The sequence below is a fragment of the Leptodactylus fuscus genome, chromosome 2 (assembly GCF_031893055.1).
Source record: "Leptodactylus fuscus isolate aLepFus1 chromosome 2, aLepFus1.hap2, whole genome shotgun sequence".
Taxonomy (NCBI): domain Eukaryota; kingdom Metazoa; phylum Chordata; class Amphibia; order Anura; family Leptodactylidae; genus Leptodactylus; species Leptodactylus fuscus.
The window spans coordinates 168,102,124-168,123,923 of record NC_134266.1 but is presented as its reverse complement, the minus strand read 5'-3'; the positions used below and the strand labels follow the sequence as shown (position 1 = coordinate 168,123,923).

At 38.3% G+C, this 21,800-nt stretch overlaps 1 protein-coding gene across 13 annotated transcripts in view; it reads right to left on the bottom strand.

Annotated features, from left to right (window-relative positions):
• DMD (dystrophin) overlaps window positions 1–21,800 on the bottom strand; it is a 1,873,751-nt gene that overhangs the window by 247,968 nt on the left and 1,603,983 nt on the right. For all 13 annotated transcript variants that reach the window (XM_075265063.1, XM_075265067.1, XM_075265060.1 and 10 more), the window contains one exon: window positions 13,656–13,734. In XM_075265063.1, the coding sequence (XP_075121164.1) occupies window positions 13,656–13,734 (79 nt within the window). The remainder of the gene's footprint in view (window positions 1–13,655; window positions 13,735–21,800) is intronic.

Here is a 21,800-nt window from a genome sequence, read left to right as displayed (position 1 = left end):
GGTACTGCTCTTTGTGTTGGGGCACAGGCAGTTTTATATACTGCTGGAAAGCGGACAGTGCACTGTTGGCTTTCATGATCTGTGCCCCAGGTGAAGAGTAGAGATGAGCGAGTACTGTTCGGAACAGCCGATCCGAACAGCACGCTCCATAGAAATGAATGGATGCACCTGGTACTTCCGCTTTGACGGCGGCCGGCCGCTTAACCCCCCGCGTGCCAGCTACGTCCATTCATTTCTATGCGGGCGTGCTGTTCGGATCGGCTGAACCGAACAGTACTCGCTCATCTCTAGTGAAGAGCTATCGGTGCCGGTACCATAGCTCTTCATCGTCAGAAGGGCATTCATAACAGTCAGTCAGGAACGCCCTTCTTCACAGCAGCATCTAGCGCTGTACTGTGAGAACGGGGAGGAACGCCTCTCTCCCCTCCTGATAGTACTCGTCCATAGACTAGGGAGGGGGGGTTCTTCCCTGATCTCACAGTACTGTACAACAGATGCTACTGTTAAGAGGGGCATTCCTGACTGACTGTCAGGAACACTCTTCTGATGGTGAAGAGCTACGGTACCGGCACTGATAGCTCTTCACCCAGGGCACAGATCGTGAAAGCCAACAGTGTGCTTAATTCAGCGCACTGTCAGCTTTCCAGCAGTATATAAAACCGCATGTGCCCCAAACCATGAAAGGTCCTCTTTAAAGCATTTTGACAAAACCCACATAACCAATAGCACATTTCATGTAGATGTTGACAGCAGAATTGAATAGGAAACAGCACGCAATGAAATAGTGACCACTAAGCTCTCATATACTGCTACAATAAGATACACTGTAGAGTAAAAGTGCAGATCTATATAACTTTATGTTATTATCTTGGAGAATAACAAACTTCCTCAATGACGAATACCGAATATCCTCACATTGCATCAAGGATATTTTTCTTTCTTCTAAATTGTCTATAATTTTCCATTTATACAAGGTTGCTGAGTGTATTTCTGTATAAATGCATTATACATAGAAATGCATTCAATTCTATTGTGCCAAATAAAACTTCAACAAAATTATACCAATAGATTTCAACAGAGTTACTTTCAGAAAAGAGCTTTTAAAAGTTTGAGAACATTCTTCCTAAACACCGCTGGCACTCCCGTATATAAGAGCCAAGATTAATGGCAGACTGGGAAGAAAGCATTAAATGGGACTGCCATGACTTTGCGCTCTCTCTTCTCGTATCTCAAAGAGATGCACTTGCTGTTCTTACAAGTACAGATGGACCCGTCACAGGGAGAAGATGGATTTTAACCTTCTTCTGATAAGCAATACATGAGTATTCAGTAAAGGTCCTTAACAACATAATTTTAATATTTATCCATTTATAAGTCATTTAAGAGTCTTAGCCAGAATACTTAAGCATATCTGCAAATATGAAATGGATCATATACGTCTAATTCTTATTAACAGGCAAGAATCCTTATCTTCTGCAAATGTCCTGCCCGTGCATAGTCAAGATGGGGCTTTATACCAGTTCTAAAGCTCAACGGGAATGCTGAGTGAATAGAAAAAGAATATATGTAAAATCATTCATCCAAATATCAGGTAATGGATTGCTATGGAGGACTCTATCTATACAAAGGGTAAAGAAAAGCTGCAGAAATTTTGATTTCCCCGTCACTGCCCTGTGATATTATATTATAATAGGTAGATATTATAATTATCTACCTATATCTAATTTCTATCTATCTATGTACCTATCTATCTATCTATCTATCTATCTATCTATCTCCTATCTATCTATCTATCTATCTATCTATCTATCTATCTATCTATCTATCTCTCTATCTAATTTCTATATATCTATGTACCTAGCTATCTCCTATCTATCTATCTATCTATCTATCTATCTATCTATCTATCTATCTATCTATCACTTCTTCTCTCATTAATTTTGTGATTTTCAGTATTTGTTCTTTGCAAGAATTCGAGAAAACTTTGCAAATAACAACAGAATAATGAGGAAGCGAGGGTGTGTATGTATTTTATGTAGGAGTTATACTGCATTTTGTGCTTGTTTTCCCAAAGCAGTTTCTGACGAGTTTTTGTCAACAGAATTGCGAATGCTTTATATGCCATAGAAATGAAACTGCTTTCATAGCTAGGTTATCATTTCAGAATCTATGAATGTTCTGCAGGATCTGAAGCCCTTAAGAACTGTAGAATGACACTTCACTCATCCCTTTTATATTCTTTCCTGCTCTTTGTTACCATAGCTGTGTGCAGAACTTCTTTGGAAACCACTTAGGCCTCATTCACATATCATTGATTTCCATCCATGTTCTCCATCGACAGTGCACGGACCATTTTTATCTATATATCTATTCATGCATCCATTTTTCCCTTGTATCGTTGCACCTTGCATATGCTGTATTTGTCTATTTTTCCAACAGAACATGCTCACTAAAGTCAATGTGTCTGTAAAAGGACATACAAGTCATGGATACTATTGCTCTGAAAATGACATCTGTGTTGTCATGTGGTCTTTGTTTTAAAGGGTTGTTTAGTTTCAGCAAACAACCCTAGTATTTCAGATATACTTTCTATATCAATTCCTCACAGTTTTCTAGATCTCTGTTGTCCTTCATTCTGTACTTTCCTTTACACAAATAAAAATCAGTCCATGGTCATATGACACATGGTCCGTGGTCATGTGATGACACAGCTCGTTACCAGGCAGATGTCTGATTATTGTGCTGTGACTGTAACGAGCTGTGCACCAGTGTGTCATCACATGACCATGGACCAGATATCACATGACGATATTTGTGCAACGAAAGCAAAAAGAAAAATGTCAAGCAAAGATCAAGAAAACCATGAGGAATTGATACAGAAAGTATATTGGAAAATTGTCCAACTTTTTATTATACACACAATAACATTTATTTGCTGAAACTGGACAACCCCATTAAATGGTTTAGTGGTTTGGAACAAAATTGGACCACTTTGGTTTAGTGTTTTTTTTGTTTACAAATGTGAAAGACCAATGATATGAAAGGAAACTAACAGACACTCTATACCAAATGGATGAAAAATTTACATTCATTCACACATTGATATGTGAATAAGGGTCCATTTACACGAGGAAAATGCTAGCAGAGAAAGGAACCCACTGAAGTCAATGGGAGTCAAATTCCTCACCAGTTTCCTCTGTGTGAATGGACCCTAAGGCTTTAGTTGGTAAATGTGTTTGCAAAACCACTTGCATTCCTTTTTTTTTAACCCATTCATAGTTTAAGGATGCATCCATGTTGGCTGATCAAAAACAAGTTTCACCTGTAAAAACCATATTACAAAACTACGACAATTTGTGGTAAAATGTGTGTGATTTTGCAATGTGATGTTTGACCATGTGGCATATGGTACCCAATGTCAAAACCGCCATGAAATGATGTTGAACTCAGAATATGTTATGTGCATTTATGGAACTAACTACTGTGCTCCGTATAATTACTTTTTCACCTTGACTTCACTTTTTTAAGCCTTTTGTTGTAATCAGATTTTCTGTCCATAGCAAGCATGGAATAATGACATTAGCAAGTCAATTGGCATGTGGAAGTGACATTTACATGATCAACATGATTGTAGGGGACCCTACAATTTTTAGCATGATTGTTCTTCCTTATTGTTGTCAGTAAATCTCTGTTTACAAGACAAACAATTTCAATCCAACATACAATGTGTGATCAAGTGATCTTGTTTATTAATTTTCTCATTTGTTGGCTGACTATGGGTGTGTTTACACAGGATATCAATTGTATAAAATACCCTTATGGCTCAACTCAAGAACAGTATATGAAAAAGCACAGTGATTGAGGAACATAGTTTTGGTTTTGACCTTCGGAGACAGTGGAAATTTTATGAATTGGTCATTTCTTTGTCAAACCTATGCTAGAAATGGTCTTTCATCATTGAAGCTGAAGCCCCACATTGTGAAAATGCAGCGTTTTTTACTACAGCGGAAACACTGCAGCCAAAAACGCTGCCTTTTACATTACCTGCAAAGTGAATGGGATTCTGGATAATCCCATCTACACATTGCAGAAAAAATTTTGCAGCGGAAATGCTGCGTTTGTAAAAATGCATCAGTTTTTGAAAAATCACAGCATGTCATTTATACCTGCGGAAATGCTAGTGTTTTACATATAGGAATAATAGGGGAAGAAAATTTTCCTCTGCGGGCTTTCTGTGAAAAACACTGTGGAAAAAAATGCAATGCATTTCCTGTGTGGTCTTTTCTTCAACATTTTTTTTTTGTATGGCTCACTTGTGGGTGGATACTTACCGATCAGCGAGCAGCATCATATCCTAGCAAGATTTGTCATTATGATTTGTGATTATCATTACAGTAAATCACAGGAGCCAGACACAAGCCCCGTGGGCCTAATCCAGTCTATTGGCACATCTGCCCTAAGGCGAGTCCCTGGAGGAGTGGTAATGGCAGGCGGTTCAGGTGCAGACAGTTAGTGCAAGGCTACACCACTGTCTTCCCGTGAATCATGGCCTGTAAATATTCCACCACAGTTTTAGGGACACCTTCACCTTCACCATGTTCTGAACTGTACAATTATTGTATTTACAGCATAGTGATGCAGCAGTCGGGACCTCCTCTTGCACACAGCCTGTGTGTATCTGGAGGGGAACTATAGGGGCACTATTACAGTAATGGTATCCCCCACAGATAGCAGCATTACTTATGGGGGGAGGCACTATTAAGGTTGCCTGCAATGGGCACATAACTGGCATAGCTACATTTATACAGCCGCAGAATCACTAACTAACCTTTGAAGATAACCATAAAGCTGATGAGATAATGTGGCCGTCAATGAGTTTGACACCCCAGCGGTGGATTATATACATTTTAAATGGTTTATCTGCAGATTCTTCTGTATATTGACCACATGGTCACCTAACAAGACTGCATAACTGGTTGCTCTAACTGAGTCTAACAATGAAGACAGTGAAACTTAAATTTTCTTTGTTAGTGCTGTCAGTAATACTAATAAAATGTATAATTATGGCTACTCCCAGGTGTGTGTAATAGCATAGCATTTACTCTTTCATACTGTCCTGGAAATCATAACATAATATCGTTCAGATACAAGAGCACTGTACCAATATTTCCACCCCGGCAGAAAGCCAATAATAATGAATTGCAGTAGCCCCACTATCATTAAATATGACAAAGACGAGTTAACAGAATTAAATAGTGCTCACACTGCATTATTGTATAACATACGGTGATGTGCAATAGTAGATTCCAGCAGACCCAGCTATAACACATTGCAATGATTTCAGACGGGGGTCCTTTAGATTACTAAATGATAAAATAAGTGATCTAATAACCTGTAGTAACTAATACATCATTAAGAAGAATCTGATGTAATTAGAGATGAGCGAGTACTGTTCGGATCAGCCGATCCGAACAGCACGCTCCATAGAAATGAATGGAAGCACCTGGTACTTCCGCTTTGATGCCGGCCGGCCGCTTAACCCCCCGCGTGCCGGCTACGTCCATTCATTTCAATGCGTGCGTGCTATTCGGATCGGCTGATCCGAACAGTACTTGCTCATCTCTAGATGTAATTAGTACAAGGCACCAGCCATGAGCTGTCAGCTTCTAAGGAACATGAAACATTACAATTACACAGTATTCCGAATATTTCAGGTATCGCTTTCAATGTTCATAAGAGGTCGAAGTTGTCTTTATCATGTTGTTTGCTGAGTATAAATTTCCAATGGAAACTGACATAAAAATGCTATTTCAGGGATATAAGAGAATAAATTTAGTGCAACAGTTTGGATTTTACAAGTTCTTTTTTTTCTATTGCCGTTTCCGGCCAGTGTTCATACATAGCAAAGTGTACAATGTTGGTCTAATGCTTGGCTGACTCTTGCTAAATGCTTGTCAGCAGGCTGAAGTTAGCTATATATACCAGGTGCTGTCTACAAATTACCTGGCAAGTATGAAAAGGGCAAACCTAAATAGTTCAACTTGCTGAAATGTAAAATAAAATGCCAACGGAGAAAGACAAACTACTGGAGAATAAAGAAAATGATTCCAAACCATTCACCATGCAGTCTACTAGATAGAGCAGAACAAACTCTTAAAATGAATGGCAGAAATGTCATGGCCTCTGAACCTTGTATATACAAGCCCAGCCTGGGTTAGTGTGCATTGCCATGTGCTTTCCATTGCGAGTAGCTGGTATATATAGTTCTGTATGCTTGAATGATTATAGACAATTTCCAGGGGAACTTCACTGTGCAAAAACAATCATTGCTGCATGTAATATAGACTGAACATTTTAAGGCCACCTGGACACGATCGTACTCAGTCCTGCAAACACAGACTGAATAAGGGCCATATTTCCCGAACTGACCACGGCTTTGTGTATGGAACTTACTACATATCTCACTATGGCCCAATTGCTAGTGTACTAGACTCACAGTCTGAGAAATATGGCCCTCATATGGACCGGGTTTACAGGACTGAATGAGGTCGTGTGCAGGAGGCCTAAGTAAACCTGTTAGCAGGACTATATGCAAGACTAGAGGCTATTTGGATTTGGGCCATATAAAAGCTGAACAGCCGGCTTACTAAGTGTATTTCCGATAGGCCAAAAAGTGGACAAAGCAACCTAGAACAAGGCATTTCCTATGTTCTATCTTCATTTCTTCTAATGGCATATGCTCCTGTGTGATAAAGGCCTCTTTCCTTAAGGTGGCATATATTGTCGACTGTCAACCAATTGCTCACTTGGCCAACAACTATTATTCCTGTAGATTTGCAAACTCAGCCCAGACAGGTATATATGTGTTCTGAATGGGGAGAATGGAGTAAGCCATTGCAGACACCGGTCCAACTGATATACAAAGTCATGTGACGCAATGTGACATGATAGACCATCATTGGATGCCATTTATTTTTGTGGAGTGACACAAGCTCTAGCCTTATGTATGGTTATATACTTTTATGAACATGCGAGTTAAGATAAAAGAAAGTTAGTCTTTGACAGCTTTTATTTCTTATATTGCTCAAAGCATACAGCTCAAAATAATATTTTTCCAGTTTATTAAAAAATGAACTTAACAAGAAAAAATGATGAACAAAACTGATCCACTGTGTCACACTTAGTAAAGGTTTTGGGGAAGAAATGCAGTTTTCTGTAACATAGTGTATTAGTTTTGTGTGGAGTGCTATTATTGAGAAGTTTAGCGTATGTGAAACCGATAAGGATTACAACAATTTTCTGCTTCAGTATTTGGTTATCATCTCTAAAGGTCAATCTGAAATAATATATTCACCAAAAAAGTGGTTTATTTTTATACAAATTTATATGGTCAAACTGCGACATTTACGTCACGTGGAGCTCTAGTCTAAGATTGGGGCCCCGCGTTGCAAAAAGACTGTACAGTTGTATAGTAGCTGCAATGTGAATGGGTTTCTGTCTATACCCATCCACACATTGCAGAAAAAAATAGGGTATAATAGGGGCAGACAGGGAAAAAACAAATGTTGCTGGGGAAAAAAAACAGGATGTGTTTCAGCCACATTTTTTTTTGCAGTGTTTCGCTAAGTGGGGCCTTAGCCTTACCAAGTAAAATTTTAAAAAAATTGGAAATATTATTCATCCCTAATATGTACAGATGCAAAAAAAAAAAAACAATTTACAGCATCCCAGCATAAAACAATAAAGGCTACATGTATTCATAGAAATAGTACTTTCCAGTTTTTAATGAAAACAGTTAATCTGGACCAGCTGAAAGTATATTTTATTATATTGAAAAGAACAGCAGAGATTGTAGGTCTGACATATGGAAAGTGTATAGCATAGCTAATCAGAGCCCAGGAAATGGAATATAGGGGAAGTTGTATTCCAGCATCCAGATAACATGGGGAAGGGAATAACACTGGGCATGATAAACATGTGGTTGGGTGATAAACAGCCACAAGCCCAATAACGATTTCTTTTCAATTTGCTGCCTTACTTTTATACCATTGTTATGTTTAGTTATTTCAAAGAGCAAGTGTATGAATGCTCTTATCATGGAAAAACTTCTACAAGAAATTGCTGATTTTATTTGCGTCTAGAAAAAAAAATGTATGATTTTGGAGAGCCAAGTCCAATAAAGTGCTCATTGACAGCTTTATTTACAATTATAATGATTACATTCATATATGACTCCTGATAAGGTGTTCGGTACCACACAAAGGGCTGCACTAAAATTTAGAAAAAACATATCATAAAAGTTTTATATATGGTGGCAGCAGAGGAAACTCCAGCTGATCTTTCTTAATCATTGAGGCTGAGGACCCACGTTATGGAAATGCAGTTTTTCGGCTGCAGATTTTGCTGCATTTTTTTTTATTAGCCAAAACGCCAGGAGTGGATTGATCAGAAGGGAGAAATATAAGTATGTTCTCTATATTTCCCATTCCCTTTATAGCCATTTTTGGCTTTGGCTCAAAAAAACACAGCAAAATCTCCAACAAAAAAAACTGCTGTTCTGTAATGTGGGCCTTGGCCTTAGGCCACTTTTTGTAGGTACTAATCACTACATATTGGGAACAGTTGTTTACAACCCTATACTTTCCAATCGTTCTGGCTTTCAATACATCATTTTGAAGAAGTGGCTGTTTACTTGCTACATAAGATATCCCATGCCTTGTCAGGAGCCATTATCACAATATAATAATGTCATACACTACATCTGTATGTATATAGATACTTGCACAGATCTAATGATGTACAATGAGAATAATATTTATCTTTTAGGCTAAAAAGTCTATTCTTTGAAGTGTGACAACATTTTGTACATCACCAATAACCCCCACACAATAGTGCATGAGGGTAGTAACATCATACTATAGGTGTCCTTCTTTGCCGTAGATTCTTAAGGTAGAAAGTAAACTGAACATTGCAAAACTTGGGAAAGGTTGTTGCAGTCTGCAACACAATGACCCCCCAAACATAACTTAAGGCTACGCAAGAATGGCTTAAAAACAAAAATGTTAATGCCCTGGAGTGGCCAAGTCAGACTATGGACCTTTGTGACTGGACTTAAACATAGCTTTTTTCTTACAGTCCCCAAGCAACTTGACAGGGCTTGAGAAGTTTTGCAAAGAAGAATGGTAAAACATTTCTGTTCACATAGACTCCAGAATGTTATGGCTTCCAGAGGAACGTCTTTCTAAATACTGACTTGAATGGTTAAATATTTTGTGTGTAAGAATTGTAGTTTTCATTTGCACTTTAGAATTATATTGTTTGAAATACAATCATGAAAAAATTGGAGAAGGGCATGAATATTATTTTTTAATTTGCACTGTATATATTGCGCAGCCAAAAGTATTTCTTGTTCCAAGTTATTAAACATTCATTTTTATCCTAATGAATATCTATATACTTGAGAATAAATGGGACAATGGACAGAACTATTTTTCTTTAGTATCCAGTGAAATCTGCCTTAGCATACAGTATTTCCTTTATGAAAAGTTTTTACTTATTACATGTATTAGGCCCCACAATATAGCATACTATACTGTATTTTCCAGTTCAAAAATTCTTAATGGGATTAAACAAATAGAAACTTATTCACTCTTCAACTTAATTGCTCCTTAATTGAAATACATCATCTGCATTCCATATTACTTTCTATACAATATTAGATGCTGGATATAAAACTGCCTGGGATTGTAAATAGTGTAAAGCTGATCAAACACATTATATAGCTGTATGAACAGCATCTCTAGTGGAGGACTTGAGCTGTTCTTGTATTACTCGAGTATAAACCGAATTTTTCAGCCCAGTTTTTGTGCTGAAAAAGCTCCCCTCGGCTTATACTCGAGTCAGCAAAAAAAAAAAAAAAATATTTTTTTTTTAAAGGAGGGGGAGTCTATGACCAGCCACAATATTAATGTATAGAATCTCCCATAAAATAGTGAAAAACTTTTTTTTTTTTTTTTTTTTTAAAATAAAAGTTCTAAATCTCTTCTTTCCCTAGAATACATACAAAAGTAGAAAATGACTGTGAAACACATACACATTAGGTATCTCTGTGTCTGAAAGTGCCCGGTCTACTGAATATAGGGTATCTGCAGTGCACCTGTTCCGTTGGGAAGGGGTTAATAGGAGCACTGCAGATACCCTATATTCAGCCAGGCTGAATTCCAAGTGGGGGAAGAAAAAACAGTCCTCAAGCTCACAGAAGGGGCAGACAGACAACCAAAACACCCCCTCCCCTTCCCCAGCACCCAGCATCTGCTGCACCCCAAAAACTCCGACCATTTTAATTTTTTAAATTTTCCAGTAGCTGCTGCATCCCCCCCCCCTTCCCTCAGCTTATACTCGAGTCAATAAGTTTTCCCAGTTTTTTGTGGTAAAATTAGGGGCCTCGGCTTATATTCGGGTCGGCTTATACTCGAGTATATACAGTAATAGTATAATAGTAGTATAATAGTATGTCAGGCTGCCTACAACTTCCCCACTGAGATCAGATGTTTGCCAGGGTGTCAGAAGTGGGACTCAAGATAAATCAGACAGGCAGGCTAGTTTTAGAAAGTGATTGTCTATGATAAAAACAACCTGTTAAAGTTTGCCCATAATAGTTCATCCAGTATATATTTCACAAATCTTCTATTCAGTAGACTGAAAAAAAGTTGTAAAGTTTTATGGATTAGCATTACAAAACAAGACCGCAGTACAGTCCGCAGGTAGAAAACCTATGTAAACTATTGACAGCTTGAGAAGAGAAGGTTCATCAGAAATTTAATGAGGTGAACTAAGGGCATAAAAACTGAAGGTTAAAACAATTAGCATGACTGGTCATCTAAATTAATAGCAGAAATGGTAAGAATGCCAGCATTTCATTGACACTTCTGTATCCAGATATTAACATGAACAAGACACATTTACATATGGAAGAGAGTCCAATCGATCACAATGGTAAAAGAGAAACCTCCATTAAATTACGGCTGATGGGAACAATTGATATACTAGGAACTGGTGAGAAGGAAAATAACAGGCGACAAATTTTTATTTTACATTTTAATGGCAGTGCATTTACTATTGATAGGGTCAAATATTATAATCCACTCCTGCAAGCAATCAGGAAAGGTCGCTCATGAGAGCGCCAAAGTAGTGCTCTTCACTGTAAATAGTCGCAGACACTTATTCGTACAGGAGTCTACATGAAGGAGTGTAAAAGTTTAATGGCACTGTGAATGGATGCCAAAATTTATAGGTCATGTGCACAACTTCCTCAGAATGTAGTATGAGCTAGTTCTATGCTACAAGGCAAATTAGAAATTCTATGTTACGCTAAGGCCACATGTAGCATCCTCCGCAGAGGCTTCAGTTATATCTATAGGGAAACTGCCAGCAATTCTGTAGGTAAAATTGACATGCTACGATTTCCAAAACTGCAGAAGTTTTGGAAATCGTAAAGTGTCTGCTGCGCGTAATTTTCTGCAAAGTGGTGAAGGGATTCGCTAGAATTCCATCCAGTTTGCTGTGACTGTAAAACACTGTGTTTTTCTGCTGCGTTTATGCTGCAGGAAAATCGTGGCATTTAGACCTTAAAGAGATTTTCTGGATATAACGTTGATGGCCTATCAGTAAGCTATTAATGTGTTAATCTACGATGGTCCACAGTTTAGGACCAATGTTGATTAAGATGAAGTGGGCAATTGCTTTAACTTTGGGGCCCTTTCAGTACGCCACTAGTGTCTGTGCAGATGTCAGGTAACACTGCAGCTTAGCTTTATTCAAGTAAACCAAAGTCATAGCTGCCTGGATAAGAGCAGTGCTGTGTATCAGTTGCATAGGTGAATGTCCATGTACTCTTCTCTTTGCTAATTGATGGGGGTCTCACACTGATGACTTATCCTAATAACAGGATCATTCATACACAGTTCAGTCATATTAATGTGACCACTGCCTACTTTTGATGTTAAAGTTAAATAACCAATCGTAGAAGTTACGTGTCATCAGCCATCTGGGTGCACTCATCATTGTGGAAGGCATGATGGATCAACACAAGTATGCATCTATCCTTGCAGACCATGTTCACCCCTACATGCAAATTGTTTTTCCTTATGATGATTTCATCTACCATTAGGACAATGCGACGTGTCATAAAGCTTGCAGTATACATGCGTGGTTCGAGGAGCACCAGGATGAGTTTACCGTACTCCCTTGGCCAGCAAATTCCCCGGACTTGAACCCAATCGAGAATCTGTGGGACCACAATCAGGTTGTTCATACCATGGATGCTCAACCACGTAACCTAGCGCAGCTGGACATGGTACTGGAGTTCGCATAACTCAACATCCCAGTGAACATCATCACAACATCCCCTCTCTTTCTGCACGTCTCGCAGCGGTCCGCTCTGCGAAAGGTGGTTATTCTGGATTTTGACAGGTGGTCACATTAATATGATTGGATAAAAAGCCATTGCATAAATCCATTTTAAATGTCTGTTAGTAGGCCAATATCCCTACTCATGTTCAAAGCTTTTTTATGGGCCAGTTACTGACTGGCTAGCTGGGTAGCTAACTATAATTTACATACATTTTCCCATGAAATACTGCAGACAAGATTCAATAGATCAACTGGATCTCTTCAATGAGTGTAAATTACACTAAAGAACTTCCCTTTACTACTGGAAGGAGTTTTCAGTATTCTCATGGCTTTCCTATAACTGTGTACATAAGCTAGACTAGTTTTGAACCTCTAGCACAAAACTATGACATTTTCCATTTACTGTTTAGAAGTAGAAATCTTGCAAAAGTACAAGAAAAAATATGAAAATTGCATAACTTTTAATTACACAAAGAATATGCTTTATGTAATGAAAGCAGAATACCCCTGTAGGACAAGGTCTTTTCACCTGATTAGTCATAGCCCGAGTACTGCAGCAAACAATAAGCCGCTAAGTTCCCAGGTCTCCATCCTTGTATGCCTGGCTCCTGTGAGCAGCTGTCCTTGGAACATAAAGCAGCACTGTAAGCAGCTGGGAGCCTTTTCAGATATGCACCACTTAAGCCAAGCATGTTGATTACATCTAAATTACATGAGACTTGGATGGAGTTAGTCAGTAGATAGATATATTGTTACAACGCTGTCCAAGTCCTGAACGTAGTAATACACATAGTAAAATTTAAAGCATAACACACTCCTAAATGAAGGATAATTGGATAGAATCAAATTGATATAATGATATAATTGTTTAGGGGTTCAAAGAAACACGTCAAGGGTCCTTGAGTGATTCCTGTCTTTTATCTATGAAAGAGTAAAGTCGAAAGCTTTTTGTTTTTAGATCAGTAATCGTGAAGCACATCCTCAAGGAGCACTGAATTTCCGCCTCTCAGCTGTGTTGAACCAGGCATTGATAGCTTAAGTTACTATCCTGTTATCTTGAGACACTCATTTAGGAGTCCTAGTCAACCTTCACTACTCAGCATTTCTCTATGAAAGGTGCAGACGTAATGTCGTGGGGGAACAGGCAATATAATGTGATGTGTGGGATATCTCACCATGTGAAATGGGACAGTGCTATCCGGCACAAAGCATGCAGGTTAATTAACAGAAGTTAAAACGCTTACTGGAAAGGAAATGCTGAGACGTGGGGCCAAAATCCCTGTGGGCTTCATGCAATTGTCTGATGCGCTCATCAATGGACACCTAGGAGGAAAAGAAGAAGAAGAAGAGATTATTTCAACATGTAATGATGAGTGGCAATTAGGGAAGCTAGATATTATTGCTCTGTGAGCCTTAGGGTCTCCGGCAATGAAATGCTGTGTCAGGAGTCTTAAACTCTAAAGAAAATGCCTTTTTCTTTTATTATTGTTTGCTATACGCTGCCTTGTTTAGACTCGGGGACAATTGAAAACACTAGAAAACAAATTGCTATTTTTCTATAAGCCATTAAACCAAAAACCATATGTCAGCCCTTTATGACCTAAGGCTACCACATTAAGTGGTAAAGGTAAAATCTTGCTTACTCAGCCTAAGTTCCTAAGTGTGTGGTCTTATTGTACAAGACTATATTGTTATAATTTGTTTTTATCTTTAAATCACTGGGGTATAAAAACAGGAGGTGTGAAAGGCAAAGAGGAACGCAATTGATGTTACGTGCAAATAATTCTAGTGATTGAGACTATGTCATAACAGGGCTAACAGCTATGGTGTTATTTACTGTAACATCAGGCAAGGACAGGCATTTTTATAGAAAAGGGACAGCATAAAGCGACGATTTTCAACAATTTTTTTTGTGTGCAAATTGTGAAGTGGAAAGACGGGAGGTGAATGGAAAAATAAAAGCTGCTGCTAGAGTGAGTCTGTCATGGAATGTCTTTTCAGTAACCACTTGTATCTTAAAGGAATACTTTATAAGCCATTTCAAGGATTTCTTCTCTTTTACTTATTTGACTGCAATACTTGTAGATTATTCCACTTATACACAGCACAAATATCCTTAATGAACTTAGATAGACTAATACATATGCACCAGAATTCTGGCGTAATTTGCACAAAAATCCTACATATTTTACACCTCATTTTCTATGTGTTTTAGAAAGGGTGTCGTTTAATATGTTAAACTGTGAGCCATAAATTTCTCCAAAATTTTAGCCATTGCACCAGAATTTGGTTAGAAACTAAACTAAGCCAACAAATTGGCGTAAAGTTAGACCAGAGAGTATAAACCCAAACCAGATTATCAAACAGCATTGGACACTTTGGAAAATCTGGGGCAGGTTAAGACTCTCTAGTCTATCTTTGCACTGTCTAAGAATTAGATAGTCTTACTTTATCTTCATTTTTCATAATAGTGTACAGTTATCCCATTTTGCATGTCATTTTTGCCCACCCAGATTTTACAGATAAACATTTTTTTTTCCCAGGCAACCAAAAGCCACTTTGCAAAAGCATGCTTCTTTCTATACAGCACACTACTGCTATGTGTGAATCCAGCCTTAGGGCAGAGACAGACACTATCAGCAACTCCTTTTTAGACTTTGGTCATCTGCACGACCTATATAACCACTTTTCCACTGCACAATAATAGATCATATTGGTTTCTTTCACCTTGACTTGGTTTGGATATCATGTAGTTTTTTGTTGTTTTTTTTAAAATGTAGATTGTGAGCCCCATATGGGGATCACAATATACTTTTTTGTGTCTTTATATAGGTCTTTATGTATGTCTTTTTTTTTTATAGAATGGGAGGAAATCCACGCAAACACGGGGAGAACATACAAACTCCTTGCAGATGTTGTTCCTGGCAGGATTCGAACCCAGGACTAGAGCACTGCAAGGCTACAGTGCTAACCACTGAGCCACCATGTTGCCCCAGTTTGTAGTTTGGTTTCACCCTACAAAGTACCCGCTTTTTGTAGCTGACTGTCTATTAAGGGATCAGATAAGCAGCATTTGGACACCTATAGTTAGTGTTACAAGTGTAAAAAATTTAATTGAAGTCAATGGGAGTGTTATTTTTACACATGTATTGCATACACATGTATTATGCTAAAATGTGCGCGCGTTAACAGCATGTGCACAGGCCCTAATGCAGAACACTGACATGTGAATAAGGCCTTGACCCTCTACTCAAAAGCTTAGACTCATAAGTGAAATTTTGTTTGACTGCATTTGATACATGTCCAGGTGGTCAGCAAGCAAATCTGCAGCAATTCAGAGTCGGATGGGAAGGGGTTTTCAAAGCCTATCAAATAGCAGTTGAACACTCTGCATAGAAATCAGAGCCTGCTGCAGATTTTCTAAGACAGGGACACAAATATTCAGAATAGTAAATACAAATAAGCACTAAGTGTTCAGCCACACGGATATGTCGGCGCAGGAATTATTTCAATATATGAAACACCTGTTCCTGGAAATGTATCATTACTTAGGAAATTCCATGTCCATGTTGTAAATGTCTCCCTGATATACCCAGCAGAAATAGTGAGCTCTGCTTATTGCTAAGTGAACTATATTTATGGTATTTCTCCAGTGCAAAATATTAAATCCACTATTTGTATGCTTGGCACAAGGAGAAGCAGGTTTAAGAATCAATAAATCTACTATGATTAAATAAAATAAAATAAGATCTTGGCCCAGTTTTTCAATATGTCATGTAAACGTATTTGCTCTGTAAATACCTCACAGCTCCAATGAGAAATCCATCAAAGAGCAAATGAAATTATATGAATTATAGAACATGAGTAAAGGATAAGTTTCATAATACCAGGGCTGAATTTATGTAACTCATAAGGGGAAATGATAGCATAAGATGGCACAGCTTTTATAAGAGGTGGAAAATTGGGACAACCAATAGCTAATTAATGTTCCCATAGTGATGAAACAATTATCTACTGCCATCCTTTATCTTATACTGGTACTCTATCTACTTATGCCAATTATTTTTTTCTCTGGGATTATCTATCTATTCATCCAGCTATCAAATCATATCACCTTTTTATCCAGGACTGACCTTTATTAAGTGTGTGCCACAGGAACAATTTCTGCCCATAAAACCTAAGGGATAATCTATCCTCTCTGCTAAATAAAGTCAACAATGAAACAACTAAAGTAATCTATCTCCACCTTACTGGACCCTGGAGAATATAACCAGCCTCTTCTGTGTAGCCACCGGTCTATTTATAAAGTCCCAGTAGTCCCAGCTGAGAACAGGCCCAGAAGCCAGGGGGGCCTACAAGTGACCTTCACAATGCTAAGGATGATAAATCTCCTTTCTGATTTTCTTTGGTAGTTTGTGCATCATAAATTTATTACAACTGCACCACTATACTGGAATCAGACACGTTGTGAAGGTTTATCATACACAGCCTACGACTGTCAGAAAGGAGAGAGTTAACCCTATTGTGGCAAAAGTAGTAGTAGCTCAGCATATAGCCAAAGAGAAATTCTTGACTTATCTGGGGAAGGCTATGGCACAAAAAGAGAATGATTACTATGAGAAGACACTAACAGGGAATGGGAATGATGGGAAGCTTGTATACACAGACATATTATGAACAAGTCTTCATGGTGGTTTGGGCATAGGTGAGAAGGCAAGGGAAAAGCAAATGCTGCTAAAATGTATAGAGAAATTATGTCCCAAGCTGAGCTCCAGGTCACAAGAGCCTTAAATTATGCTCCTGCGTGTAGTCTTTCCTAAAGTTTAATAGAAAATAACTTCTCTGGTTACAAATTATCTATTATGCCACTCCTCAAAGTACACTGCAAATATGACCATTCAGCTCATCCTATTGGATAATAGGAAATATAACAAAATGATAGCCACAGGAATGGACTCCATTATTTTAAAGGTTTGTTGTTCTCATTGGTTATAAAGGCCTGCGTAAGAGAACACTAGTGTGAGCCTAACCTACCTTCCCAGCTTCTCAGGGTGTATATTAAAATATAACTAACTACTTTTTCCCTACCAAAGCCACAACTAAAGGCTCTTATACATAATAGAGAAAATTTGGCAGAATTCATTGATTTTGACTCTCCGTCAGGGGATAGAAGGATTGGGCATGTGACATGCTGCTGTATCAGAGGTAGAGGACGCTTTACACAGGACAGATATGATTGAATATTATATGTTTCCAAACATTTCAGCATTTTAGTGATCAGTGAAACATTTTGTAGCATACTGTAATTTAATGGCTGATTTGTGACACGAGTGGTCATATTCAGACCTGATCTTCTGGATTATTACATACATATACATATGCATTCTATATACAGAGTCTATGAGCTTTTTTAATAACTTCTCATAGTGATATTCTCAGATTCCGTACAACACAACAATAATTTTTGATGGTAATCTGTTTCGCCAGGTAGAAAATTGAATGGACATACTAAAAATGCATAGCAAATAACCTCTATTGTCACACTCATAGTATATAATGGCGCGAGCTTCCCAGTAGTACTGTCTTTGGAAAAATGCTTCCATCATGGCAAACTATTTGTGTCTATTCTTCAATGTAGAATGTGCAGTAATGAATGTATACTGGAATGTTTGTTCAGACTAACGCTTTAGATCTGAGGCCAAATTGGCATTTACTGTATACTAGTTTCATCTTTAATTTGTAACAAAGACCCTTTTAAAAGCTATAGCATAGTACTCTTGTCATGTTTGAAGCCCTAATGTTTAGGATAGCAAAATGAAGAATATCTTTGCTAAAGCAGAATCTATGGGTCCATATCCTGAATAACTGTATGTATTTCTAATAACATAGTAATGGTTGGTGATTAAAGACTTGTCACAAGACGACAACTCCTATCCATATTTCCAATGCCAGAGATGGAGGTCCACCACAGGACAGAAGGAGTTCCAACACTGGCTGACTCAAGTTTTACATGTGTTACATAAGTGTAGAGATGAGCGAACCCATAGAACCCATAGAAATGAACCCATAGAAATGAATGGAAGCACCTGTGATGCCGGCCGCCAGCAAAGTCAGCGTCACAGGTGCTTCCATTCATTTCTATGGGAGCGTGCTGTTCGGATCGGCTGATCCGAACAGTGTTCGCTCATCTCTACATAAGTCGCCTCTCGTGTCAATGGTCATGAAAATACCACTTTTTCCCTGAAGCTAATAGCCAGCTCTATCTATAGTCTGGTAAAAATCAGTTACTTGCTGAAAGAGTTAAGATCACAGCAGCAGATTATGGAGTAAAGTGAGAACCCTGTTATGTCAGGAATCTACAAAATGTACCAATGGAAAAGTGGAACAACGGAGCAGGGAGAGAGAAGAAAAATTTTCTAGTAAGCCATTTTGACAATTTTTACATTTACAAAAATTTGGAGTCAGATATTTATTTTAAATAGGTTTGAAGGGGTTAAGAGGTGAAAAATACAGCTCACAAGTGCAATCCCCACAGTGGACAAGTTATATTACTATTATAAATGCTGCTCTCCCTGGAGTTGTGATGATTAGTTTAGCCAAGTGCAGCAGTGAGCTAGATGTATTGCATGCTGCCTCCCCCCGCTGCTACTACAACGCTCTATGACACCACAGACTCTGCTCTACTCCTGCTCTATGTCCATAGAGTAGAGTGGAGTCTGTCTTGTGACAGAGAGTTGGAGTATGAGAAGGGGAGACATTGGACGAAGACTTCTACCCCCGAGCTATAATCTGCAAAGCTAATCATCGGTTATATATGCTTATATATTAGTAATAAAGCACATCTAATGCAGGGAATGCAATGCTGAGCTTTACTTTATCCCACATAACCTATTTAAAGCCCGAGTAATGTTTGTCCAGGAGTTTTGTCCCTCCATTCCCTGGTGTCTGGCATTACACTATGGATTCACTTGACATTGTAATATACAGATGACTGAATTCAGAGATGCCTCACAAACTATACTAGCAAGCATTGTCTTTAGAGTTGTCAAGATGCTGTAGCTTCTAGGCAGCATTTACTGAATCAATGCACACCCAGTCCTGGGTATGGGGGCACTCGTCCACATTAGGGAGAGTGTGTGCCTAAATAGGCAGTACGGAGACTTACAAGTCATTCCTGCTCCGCTAGGGATTATGGGTAAAAAATATGCAAATCTATTCTCCTGGATGGAATTAGGAGAACAGAGTGCACTCTGTACACCACCCTATAGAGGGCAGCATCCTTAACATCATGAACGACTCAGTTATAAAGTCTTTTTTGACTTGAAAGTCTCCGTACTGCCTATTTAGGCACACACTCTCCCTAATGTGGACGAGTGCCCCCATACCCTGGTCTATAGTCTCTCACTCTGCTAAATCAGTATCCCTACGCTATGCTGAGGATGGCCCAATAGGCCGAAACAGCGCTGTCCATAGCTGGGAATCTGTTCCTTTTGGGACAAATACTGATTTGGCAATTAAATCCATATTATGATTAAAAAGACTTTATAACTGAGTCGTTCATGATGTTAAGGATGCTGCCCTCTATAGGGTGGTGTACAGAGTGCACTCTGCTCTCCTAATTCCATCCAGGAGAATAGATTTGTATATTTTTCACCCAGTCCTGGGAATGTTATGTAAATTTCCTTTCAGAACATCACCTTTAACTATCACAGTCATAACTCCTAGTATAATGGAAGCAGAGACATGGCCAGGTACTGGATATGCCGAATCATATCTCGCCAGTTGGGTGGCTTAAAGTTGCAGTATGTTCAGCCAACACAACTCATCCTCAGTTATCTTCACTTATGAAGGCTGACTTCATTTGTATTCCCATTGAGCACATGCAATACTAATATGCAGCCTTATTAAAATGACTTCATGAAAATATTACACATGAATACTTACCAATGTGTTAGTAACTGCAAAACAGATTCATCACAATCTTAGCGATGTGATTATCTCTGACAGATATAGCAGTGTAACCATCATCATGTCCTCTCTATGGGTTTTATTCTGTGATATTAGGAAGATGCTCTACACCCATCACTCACTCATCCCTCCTATATGTTCTAAAAGACTAGAACATGTCTATTTATAAGTTATCAACATTTCAAGAGAACAGTCACGATAAGTACAGAAAACTGGAAGAAGAAAGTCTCCCAGTCAATAGATCTGATATTAGAAAAACAACTACCAGACTTTTCATTTCCATAGCACAGAAATGTTGATGCATTGGTCATAGTGAGAAGCAGATTATAGAGCTACAATCTCTGACTGGCGGGAGTCTAACATTCAGGACCCCGAAAGATCAGCTGCTTGACCTGCTTGGGTGAGTGACATCATGGTTCATCCTATGTAATGTATGGTGCTGTGTTTGGTCTTCGGTGAGCACTTACCCAAAGTCACTCTCTTGAAATAGCTTTTCTGTGGGGATCCCATGAGTCAGACCACCAACACTCAGATATTGATAACCTATCCATACCTAGACTTATGCAACTGTATGCTATAGAATAGCACATGCTGCCCATTGTTTACATTGTACACTGCATCCATACGGGATCTGTTTACATTGAAATATGTAGTCTCTCTCTTTCAATCCAAATAGATGCCAAAAGATACTTTTTTGATAATACCTATAGATGAGGTTTATCTCCGTTTGCTTATTGTACAATAAAAAAAATTAGATGGTAACAAATGCTAAAATTGTCATATAACCCAGGTTTAAGTCCACACTATCACAATGTAACCACCTCCTTGTGTATTACAGATATGATTGATGGAAACCATTTAGTAAACTCCTACACTGTGAATAATGGCAACATTTCCCAATCTCCTTTTATTATTGGAGTAGCTCTTTTATACCTGCAGAGTGATTCTAATAATAGGTTTGGACTTCCTGCTGTTTATGTCATCGCAGATATAGGGGCAAATTTATCAAGACTGGCGTTTCATACTCCAGTCTTCATCTCATCTGTTTTGCAGTGTGATGCACTGTACTACTTTATTAAGACACACACATCTCTTACTAACTTAGTCGCATCCCTTGTCCTATGTGTGCATCAGAGACTCACATCTATGCCACATTTGTGCTATAATTTAAGCCAGTTCAACAAATAGTTTATAAAACTGAAAAAGAGACATGTCTATCATATTATCTTGCAATTTTGATGCAAAGGAAGTAGAGGTCAATATTACTTCCTGATCTTTCAATAAAAATAAATCCCTGTCCCAACATTGTAAATCTAATCATAACTATAACCTATAATATTGTTTCTCAAATTTTTCTTTAACTCTTTTAGAGGATTCCTCATTACAACTTCCTCTGGCAAAGTTCCATATTTTAAATCCTC